This window comes from Anguilla anguilla, chromosome 2, assembly GCF_013347855.1.
Source record: "Anguilla anguilla isolate fAngAng1 chromosome 2, fAngAng1.pri, whole genome shotgun sequence".
Classification (NCBI taxonomy): domain Eukaryota; kingdom Metazoa; phylum Chordata; class Actinopteri; order Anguilliformes; family Anguillidae; genus Anguilla; species Anguilla anguilla.
Window position 1 is genome coordinate 49,203,644 of NC_049202.1, and position 11,356 is coordinate 49,214,999.

The 11,356-nt window shown below is 40.4% G+C and overlaps 1 protein-coding gene across 1 annotated transcript; it reads left to right on the forward strand.

Moving 5' to 3' along the window:
* The first annotated feature begins 254 nt into the window (after positions 1-254).
* pgap6 (post-glycosylphosphatidylinositol attachment to proteins 6) lies at positions 255-9,025 on the forward strand. The gene is made up of 13 exons (XM_035406021.1): positions 255-493; positions 1,427-1,604; positions 1,753-1,957; positions 2,082-2,215; positions 2,332-2,603; positions 3,076-3,410; positions 3,800-3,893; positions 3,999-4,122; positions 4,226-4,362; positions 4,822-5,000; positions 5,210-5,356; positions 5,528-5,644; positions 6,778-9,025. The coding sequence occupies exons 1-13, from the start codon at positions 430-432 to the stop codon at positions 7,069-7,071; spliced, it is 2,280 nt and encodes a 759-aa protein (XP_035261912.1). The 5' UTR covers positions 255-429; the 3' UTR covers positions 7,072-9,025.
* Positions 9,026-11,356: the final 2,331 nt, after the last annotated feature.

An 11,356-nucleotide genomic window follows, 5' to 3' on the forward strand; every position in this document is an offset into this window, starting at 1 on the left:
AACACATCTAACCTACGGACAGACCAGATTCGTGTTACATACGGCATGCGGAGTTTCAGGTTTTGGTAATACATAACATATTCTAAATTTAACTGAATTTTTTATTCATTTGCTGATGTACTTGACTTCTACCCTCCATTTCTCCAAAACTGCATTTGAGATTACGGTTCCGTGTTTATTCTGCGTTCATGGGCTAGTTCAAGCCAATCAGATTTCTATAGAAAATGACGTACTACGTTCACTGTTTTACGTGTAGGAAACCAGGAAATATCAATATAAACTAGCTAGCTAAAGCGCAGCTGTCGAGTCGTTTAGCAGCAGCTATAAACACAGTTTATCGAAAATAACTTAATGTTAAGTTAATCATTCGAAAATAAGATGACAGCGAATTCAAAAGGGAAGCTTTTAAACAAGGAATGAAAAAATAAAATGGACGGATTTGCAATCCTGTGCCTTCTGCTTCCCATGTTAATAAAGAACTGTTCTGGGGATGGTAAGTTTAGCCTTAGCAGCTAGCCAAGATAGATTTCTAGGTCAGGTAGCTAATGACAACAATCCAGTCAAGCAAGTGAGCTATCTAACGTTGGTAGTTGACAGTCATATAGATTGCTAAAGTGAAGTAATAGCCATGTTATATTAGCTACATTCCACTACTGAAAGCCTGTCTTAATAGGTAGCATAGCGATTTAAGATGTATGTTAGCTTGATAGTGCTAAATGCGAAGTAAAAAAAAAAGAGTCTTGTCCATTCGGAGCTGGGTTGCACCACTTCATCAGTCAACTGCGCTTGCCCTCGTAGATTACATAGCTACCATGACATGTCGAATACAAGCTAGTGCTTTCTGAATTTATTTAAGCGATTCTTAAGTATGTTGGGTTAATTTATACTATTATTAGCTAGCTAGTTATTACATTAATTTACTACCTTAACGATCTGTTATGTTGGCATGCTGTTTAGTTGTTTTGGTAACGCTAATTGTCCAACTCTTGATTTATAATTTTCAGAACTGGGATCACAGCATTTAGCTTTGAACACTTAAGAAACATTACCAAGTATTTATGTTAATTTATTTTTAGCTTTAAGTAGATTAGTTATGAAAAAAATCAATGTAAAAGATAGGTTTCTGAATATGTTGGAATCTTCGGAAGTGTCAATAAAATTTCGTAACAGAAAACCTATGGTGTAGCGTTGAGTAGCTAAGGTAGGTTGTTTATAGATTTTGTAACTTGTAATCTTGTAACTTGTAATGTGAACTTGTAATGTGAACGTTGCGAGGATACTTTGTGAACTGCTTTACGCGTTGATCTGGAAACCTCGCGCAGTCCGTGTTGACCAAACTATAATTGCTATTCTCAATTAGTTCCTATTTATTGGTGCGTGGTATCTCGAAACTTGCCGTATTTTTTTTTTCTTTTTCTTTTTTTAGATTTAACGTACATCTCTGGGTACTTTTCCAAGACACCACAGAAGCTGTCAAAGTACAGCTGGTACGGGAACGTTCGGCTGTACCATTTCATAGTGCCTGAAGATACAGTGCTTGCCCGTTGGCTGTTAACTGTGACTAAAGGATCGGGGTCAAACTGTGGAACCCACAACATCACAATGTGAGTGACACTTTCCATTCAACATATTGACTTTGTTTACAAATTCTCCATGCTTATCTCCAGTTTAATAACTGATTATGGTAGAATCTAATATGGTAAAACTCTGTTTTAGTAGTTCCATGACAAGACAATATGTTCTCATCCACAGACACTTGCGTTCAGGTGCCCCTCCGGTCATAAATCCCATACAGACAGAATTTCCAAACAACACAGCCTTCTTACCTGCACAGAATCTGAGTCTATTGATAGACAGTGGCCAAAATATCACCCTCTTCAATGTCTCCAACCCTGCTCCCGGGGACTGGTTTGTGGCTGCTCATCTTCCCAAAGACGATGGCAAAATAGAGCAAAAGGTAAGTTACGCTTATGTTCATAGTGACTCTTACCAGCAGATGTGAACTTTATTGTATTTACGGTTTTATTTTCAAATGTTGTTGCTCCTGCTCACAACGGCTTGTTTTTTTTTGGTTCCCACAGGGCTTCTCGTCCTCATGTTCCTACTTCTTTCAGCCTCAAATGTTTGTCAGGAGAGTTGTGGACATGCCCATCCTTGAGTCAAAATCTCAGCTGCATCAGACCGTGTCTTCCCCTGACAATCCAGCTGTTCTCAAGTAATCGCACCATAGACTAAAAAACATGACTTCGTATTTATTGTATTTCTAGTGAAGGGATTTTAGATCGATAGGAAAATCATTCAATTAATTCAATCATTATTTCCCCGCCCCAGGCTTTTTGTACCAGAATACACCTCAGAGCTTACAGTCCATATCTCACGCTGCGTCACTGAGGGTGCTGATATGTCTGCTGAGTGCCCGCTCATGTTGACCCTGGGGTCTGCAACACTTGAGCACTCCTCAGTGAAAACCGTCAACTGCACTGGGAGGGTGACCTGCGCCATCCCGCTGCACACCCCGCCATGGGAGACGTGGGTCCGAGTCACTGTGGAGAGTACCTACGTCAACCTGACCACAGCCTTCACCATCTTAGCCAATATCACAGGTGAGTGCCTTATTAAAACGTGATTCAAAAGCATGATTAACCAGAACAGACATTTATCGCTGGATTCAGTAATAGTCAGTAAACTGCAATATACTCTCAAGTATTGATGACAGTGACTGGAGATGTGTCAAAAGTGCTTTTCCTGAACTGCTTTTGATGTTTGAATTGCAATTCTAAAAATGATCACCACTACTGTTATTTTTGTTCAGCATACACACAAATCCAGGATGGCATGCAGTGATTGATTTTAGGATTAGAATACGAAACTGAGGAAAATCTGGGCTTGGGTTCATATTAATACAATAAAGACATATACACTTAAACAAATAGGCCTACAAAGAATGCTTTTGCAACAGTGTGGACGTGTATTATTTCCACATTGTATTTCACTCACAAGCATATTGTTTTAATAGTGTTCATTCGTATTGTTTGATAATTGTCTAGGATGAAAAGTCTTTTTTCCTCCCTATAGTGGGCTGTAAACCTAAAAGCGTTGGCTTGACGGGAGACTTCTTCACCCGGGCCAGTGTCAATGGCAGCAGCATGCTGGGAGGCAACTCCTCAGTGCCTACAGGGGACGCCGGTACCCTGGGGAACATTTCTTTGAGCCTGGACACCCTTGACAATGCCTGTGTGCACACCCAGCCAGTGTTTAAAGAGGAGCTGGACGTGGTCTCTGTGCGCTTTGCAGTGATCAATGGGGCCAATGTCACCGTCTCTTCCATGGCCCCAACACTACTCCTTCTCAACCTTAACTCCTTCACCGACAGTGGTGGAACACTCAATCTTGACCTCAAGCTCAATCAAGTGGGTAACTGCCAAAAAATGCACTATGTCATGTATGCAAACAGGGCATAATAGAACTAAAGTTCACTGTGGTGCTCTATATAACTGGAGGGAAAAACATTTAAAACTTCCCACCAAACAAGTCAAACCTGAAATGTTACTGCTGATGTTTCATAATGATTTACATCACCTAAGAATTACTAGTATTTGCTTCATTCAGGAACTTCCGTGGCAAGTGTTCTGTATGTATAGCATTATGTGTGTATGCTCAAAAGTTACAAGCATAAGATATCGGTTTTCCATATGATGTCTATATGGGTATTTTGAAAATTATGTTTTATGCCATATGTGGTTTAAAACATCTCTTTCTACTGATATATTACTTCAGCATTTTGTGTTCTCTGTTTTAGACAAATCTAACTAATGGGAATGCCAGTGTGTTTGCTTGCCTGACAGCCAGGACCCCTGTGCTGGCACTGAACAGGACACAGACTTGTGCTACAGGTACACTGTGACCGCATGATGAATGAGATATCGCATACTGTTGGAACAGCAGTGTGCTGATCTCGCGCAGCTTGATGAAAGCGTGTTCCTCCTCCTCCCGCACAGGGCTGTCTCAGGGCTATGACCTCACCCTGAATCTGACGTTGCCTCAGGCCATTCTGCGTATCCCCTTCCCCGAGGCTGCCATGTGGTACCTCACCCTGCAGACGGTGTGTCCTGCAAACACCAGGTGAGACTGTGAGATTTGAGGAAGGAAATGAGTGGAGGGAAATTAGACTTCCACTTCCTGCCTGTTTGAATACGGACGATGACGTGTTTTTGCTCTTTGTAAGTGACTTGTGCAACGTGACCGCCACGGTGACGACGTCGGTCTACCTGAGCGCCTGCATTGACGACTGCGGCACGTACGGAGAGTGCAGGCTGCTCCGCTCTTACAGCTACCTCTATGCCGCCTGTGTCTGCAAAGCCGGTATGTGGGGGGAGCTGCATTCACGTCCATTAAAATGAAATTTATAAAAGATTACGCTGTCAGTTGAGGGTCCTCAAATAATGGTTGACCTTCAGCACTTTGTGTTTTGAATGGTAAATTTGAATTTTGTTTCATGAACATGCAGTATAGTGAATGCAGGACCAATTACATTGAGATCTCTGTGTACGTGTACATGTAATGATCAACAGTTAATGCAGTTAGACCAGTATTGTGACTGTTCATTTGGATTTAGTATGTTATGTACATATGTATATTTAGCAGTGGCGTCTTAAGATTGAGTGCAGACTTTCAAGGCTCAGAATGGTAGTTTGACATAGCTGGTTGCTTGTAGCTCTTCATAATGTGCAGTACAGATTGATGAATGTTAGCCTACTATCAAAATGAAACACCATTTGAACTGAGGATCCTTGAATGAAGGTTTTCCATCTGCGCATACAGGCTGGCGTGGCTGGAGCTGCACAGATAACGGGACCGCGCAGACGTACGCTCGCCAAATGGCAGCCGCCCTCCTGCTCACCCTCAGTAACCTGCTGTTCATCCCGCCCATCGTGGTGGCTGTATACCGCTGCTACATCGTGGAGGCCTCCGTCTATCTCTTCACTATGTTCTTCTCCACGGTACATATCTTTCTCTTCCTCTCTCTTCCTGACCTGGTTTTGAGTTAAAATAAGTTTGCCTGTGACACCTGGATTATATTTGCCTGTTCCTGCCTCAGATGGTCTAAAAATGTATCGCATTACCTAAATCTATTTTTTAAGCCGTGCAGAGGTGACCTTTGTCTCACAAACCTCTCTTTTGTGTCATCCTCCACCTTTCTGCGTGCCAGTTCTACCACGCCTGTGACCAGCCGGGCATTACGGTACTATGCATCATGGACTACGACACCCTCCAGTACTGCGACTTCCTGGGCTCCGTCTCCTCCATATGGGTCACCATCCTCTGCATGTCCCGGGTCAAGGAAACCTTTAAATATGTGAGGCTCCAAACATGGCCATTTGCATCAGCGGGAGGACAAACCAGGCCTTCCTGTTTTGCAGTTCCGGCGGGATTATGAAAGACCTGGCCGTTGGTGTGATTTTGCTCCCGTGTTTACGGTGGCGGGTCTTGAGCGGGCCCTCGCTAAACCGACTTTGTGTGTGTGCAGATGCTGTTCATGCTCGGGACGCTGATCATCGCCATGTCGATGCAGCTGGATCGCAGAGGGCTGTGGAACATGCTGGGCCCCATACTGTGTGCAGTGCTGGCACTGGTAGCAGCCTGGGTAAGAGTCATCCTCTTTTGTTTTTTATGTTATGTTGTCATGACATACCCCAGAGTTTGTATGTAGCTAATAAGGCTGCTAGTGTGAGATCGGGGCAAGTCCTCCACAGTTAAACTTGTCACATGTTACAAATCTCAGGCTAGACAAATTGGCTGACTGAAAGCCTTTAAAGCATTGAGGTTTTTAACTGTCAGTAAGAGTTCCCTCTGATCACTTTGCCAAAAAACTATCATATGGCATGTTTTCTTAAAATAACATATCTCCATACAAAACATTTCAAAGCAAAAAGTTAGATGTACAATACATATACTCTGTCTGCTTAAAACAAAATTAATACATTTTGTGTATTGGTGAATGCAAAAATTTTCATTTTTGCATTCACCAATATATATAAGATACATAAAGTAGCTCCATGCAGTCATAGCACAGATATTTGTGGTATTGGTACCTTTAGCAGTGGTACTGCATGAACCAGTTCATTTATCAGGAAATTTCAATGAAACATGTCTTTTATGAAACCAATTTGGGTCATCTCTGAACCATTTCTATTTTGTAATTTAATGTATTCAGTGGGAAATTTCAGTGACAAGGGTATTTGTTTTCTGACTTTTAAAAATGCATTACGAGCAGATTCCCACCAGCATGGTGGTTTTGTTCTGTTTTGCCGCCATGGAACACACTGATTTGTTTTCTTCAGACATTACAAAAAGCTTTTGTTTTGCAGTCACATGAAGTGTGGATCTATGATTTTTCCCACATTTCTTGTTACTTAGTCTCTTTGGTTTCTTTGAAGCTGGCTCTGACTTGGATTCCATCTTTGCTGGTAGCTAGCAGTCAAACTGGACTTTGAGTCAAACTAAACATGGTGTTTTTCACAATAGTTGTAGTTTTGCATTGCATTAAACTAATGAGATATAAAAATGATAATGGTAATTTAAAAAAGATGTTATATTACATTTTAGATTAATTGTTTGAAGAGATGCTTGCAACCTTACACCAAACTGGAGGTGTCAAAAGCTCTAGAAAGGACTACAGTTTTGCACAGTATTAATTTCAAACCCCTGTACTGTGTGTGTGTGTGCGTGTGTGCCTGTGCGTGCGTGCATGTGTGCGTGTGTGTGTGCGTGCTGCAGGTATACAGAGGGGTGAAGCGGAGGCAATGTTACCCCACCACCTGGAAGCGCTGGGTGTTCTACCTGATCCCTGGTCTGGCCACCGCCATCGTCGGCCTGTGCGTCTACGTCTTCACGGAGACGGACGACAACTACTACTACACGCACAGCATCTGGCACATCATGGTGGCCAGCAGCGTGGTCTTCCTGCTGCCGCCCAGAGACCGGCACCAGGAGCCCTGGGGCTGGTCTCAGAAGCTGTGCGGCTACCAGATCTGCAAGAACGAGAAGGAGGAGCTCTACACGGTCACTTAGAGCCTCCGAGATGCAGCCTCCCTTTTCCTGAATCACCAGTAAGGCCCTGTCTTTATCCTTCTTTCAGGGAGCTTTTTATCACACAGGGTTTATTTTGTGCACTTAGCTTTTTGTTTATAGCGTACTGTATGTTCTGGTCTTTATATTTTGTCCCTGAGATTAATTGATACTCTAAAGTGCAGTAGCCATGACTGATCTGAAAGGTGCATGCTGTTCTTTTGAGTCAAGCACACAATTCCTGTTTCAGATTTAAAAGCTGTGTTGTTGTTAGATCGTTATTAGCACTTCGACTATAACTTACACTTCAGAGAATAATAAGAGATGTGATAAGACAATGCTAAAATAATTCGCTGTTTTACTATGCAAAATTCCAGTACTTCGTACAGGTAATTTATGTGCAATACACTCTGCCAAATCACTACTTTACCACGTTAATTGTCTTTGATGAATCAATGTATTACTTATTCTGTTGTCCTTATGTCAGACAAAGGTTTCCCTTTTTTCTGTAAAGCACTTGACTCACAAATTGTGTATTTACAAGGAGTCTTTTTTATAAATAAGGCCAGCTGCGATTCACAGGAAAGGAAAGTTGCATCTCACAGTCAGAACAATATGTGTATATATTTTAGACTTAGCAGCGCAATGTATCTACAAGATTTATAATCATTTTTAATGTTTTTCATTTTTCTTTGGGAAGAGAACTGTCAAGACTTGAATATCTTTAAGCACTTTTATAGACCTGTTTCATGGGTCATGAAATACAAGGGATACATTTTACGTCACTTTTGAGGTACATTCATATTGAGGAAACTCTGTTAGTAGACATAGGTTCTGTGTTTAAACATTTACTACGCCACAGGCTGATATTAAACTATTTTGACGACTGTACTTGTTTTTCTCTGTTGTAGATTTTGCACTTGTGTTTCAAAAGGAATGTACACTATTGCTAACTTACACTGTTGAACAACATTTCCTGCTGAAGGGTCTGTCCACAAGGCTACGTTCATCCTTTTTACATTATTCTGATACAGTACTGCTGTAGCGATTGCTGACCGATTTCACGGTCTGTAGTTTTTATCACACACATTTTATCTTCTTGTCAGTTTTTCAGAATGCAAAAGCTGAAACATTTTATTAGTTTCTAAGAGCCTTTAAACCATAATGGGAAAGAATGTAATGTCTCTAAGTATATGTATTCCCTTGTAATAAAAAGTGATCAGTCATCTCTGAGGACCTCATTTCTGCACAAGCAATAAAGAAATGGCTCTTTGTTTTTCTGGGGCTGTGGTATCTTGCATGGTTTCAATAGGAGCTTCTATTCTTGCAGTATAATATTGCACACTACTGGTTTAAATTATTGTATCCTGATAAGTGTATTTTCTAAACATGAAGCACTTGTAAGTTTAAAATGAATCATTGTGCTTTGGTTTGATTTAACATTGTCACTATACATATACATGTTAAGGTGTGTAAATGACCTGCTTGTCTGCTGGTCAATTCCTTTAAGCAAATAAAGGGGCCAAGTTAATGAAAGGGTGAAAAAGTTTGACCTTGAATGTGTAACATGTTAATGGAAGCAGTGTATGTATTTTTGTTTTTGCAACATCTTTGTTGTTGTGTTATGACAAAATGTTTCAGTTTCAATTTTGAAGGCCAAACAAAGCTACGTTTAGCTTTCATTTAATTGTACTCACCAACATTGATGTTCTGGCATTACTAAAGGTGGCTTCATTATGTATTTAGGAGATTGTCACTGTCCTGTGGAGTCTACCTAGCATTTGTGATTGGTTTCATTTATATGTTTTTTAAATTTCGGTGCAAACAATGTGGAAAGATGTTTCTGATTCTGCTTTGCATAAAGACTACTAATTCATTACTTGTTGATTTTTTTTGTGTGTCATTGTTTGTTCATCCTGTTTCAATCACTAGTAATAAATACATAAATACTTCTGAATTATTATGTTCTGTGTTGTGTGTGTGCATGCGTGCGCAATTGTGTATGTGTGTGCGTGTGCGCATGTGCGTGCCTGCACGCGTGGGAGTTTGTAAGCTGTGGCTTGAATGTCTGTGCTCTGCAGAGGGGTTTTGAGCACTATCTGTCCCTGGTGATATTGGTCCCTTGCTCATTGGCTGCTTAATCTAGTTGCAACCCTGAAACTGAATTCTGATGCACGTGCAACCTTTTACTCATCTTGTTATGACTATTATGCAGTTAAAATTCATATCTTCACCTAATACAGTTCTCATACTGTTTTAATTTGAATTGATTTTCTCTTTTTATCAGACAAAATGCAAGTTGATGACACAAATTTTCAATTTTACCTGTGTTGTACTACACAACATGATAATGATAAATATCAGTTATCCAATTTAGGTTCTAACCACAACTACAGCCACATATTGTCAAATAAATAATGTATAATAATAAATTATTCATGCTAAACAATAGATGACAAACAACTTATTACATTATTGAAATTGGAAAAGTTTGTGTTTTCATTTCGACCTGCAGAACTGTCAGCCACAGTTGGCAGTGGCACAGTCAGGATTCGAAGGTTCAGCACCAGAACAGCACTTTAACCGGATGAGCCACCTGGCAGCCCTCTGAGTGTTTTTATTGATCGACTATTAATATATAAAACACAGAATGCAGTCTGCATGCAGTACAAGAACAATTATGAGGCATCCAGTATTAGAATAATCAGCATGTTTTTTATTCTATAACAGGTTTATTCGCTGTGCTGTTTAAACCATTTCAGCAGTTTTCAGCTTCAGTCTGTTATAGCACTACACATGAATGCGATAACCTTTGCTTTATTTTAACATAAATTATATTCACTGTGAGTGTTCAACGGCTGAAATGAACAGCATGCTGTGAGCTGACTTCAATCAGAGCCAGCAGGTAAATGGACAACAAACATACCTTGAAATTAGTAGTTTTTATTATATAATATAGTCTTACATCTTAATATTACCAATCCTTTCAATTCCTTCACTGCATTACCTAGCCTCCATTTTGTTGAGGGGTCGAAGACCATGAATAGTTTTACTTTACATTAGGAAAACATATGCCTAGTCTAAACTGTAGCCAGTATTTTAGTTTGCTGCTCTAGTTGAAGCTCCAGTGATGTGACCAAAATATATCAAAATCCTTCACTCCCTACACATATGGCTTCCATCCCTCAAATGAAGTATTGCTTAATAGAGCGTTTAGTGAAGACTGTCAGGCCAGGTTTAATATAATATTGCAGATTATATTTAATCCTCAGCAAAGGGACCCATGCAATGAGTCAGAGTGCTTTTCTGGCACAGTGCCACCGTCACATTTTGTCTGGCCAAACTAACAGCCCATGTGTGGCATTCTGTCCGCCGGTGAGGCGGATTGGTCTCGGCTGCGCTGGCTGGTGGAGAGAGCACACGCACCTGGGCTGCGTTACCTAATCAGCCCAGGTGCCTAAAGGTGTGCTTCTCTCAACAGTTTGGGGGCGAGACCAGGAGCTAAGACTGAGAGCGAGTTTCTTTATTTGAGTTTTGTTTAATTTCAGTTTTGTTTCTTTTAATAAGACGAGGAACAGTGAACCCCCACTGAAAAGTCGTAAGATCTGCTGCTGGAAAGCAGTCCAGCTACAGAGCGGAAAACTGAAATAGTTGTCGCTCTGTTTTACTTTCTTTTGTCTTCGTTATTTTAGCTTGTTGAGGGGGAAGGGTGAAGGTGTCCGTTTATTTTATTTCATGTTTGTGTAGGTGCGCTCTCTCGCTCTCTCCTTGCGACAGACAACGGTGTTCCCCAGCACTGCTGCGTCTCCCTCCCAGGGGTGCCACACTGGCATGTGTCACCATGTTAGAGGGGTTAAATAGCTTTGACACAGCCTGTGGTCTTCAAAATAGTCAAGTAATATGTTATAATGTAAATAATTTTTCTCATTATACTACTGACATCACTATATACTTATCCTGATCAAAACATTTTCACAAGCTGTATTAATGGTTTCTTAGTTTGAAACAATTTAATAACTGGAAGCTAACAATTTAGCTGTGTAGGTTGTCATAAAGCAATGGAGAAATGCATAGTTGGAAAATGTATCCTCAGTGTGTTTCTGAAAGCACATATAATTATGTAATACTGTTGCAATTTGGTTTTCATAAAAATATTTACAATATTATGTGAGATTACTTGGTAGCCTATATTAAAAAGGATCAAATGGATCATGATTTGTTAAAACAGTGCAAATAGCTTTAATGATGGTATCAAATAAGCAACACTATTGCAGCTAAAGTGCATTTT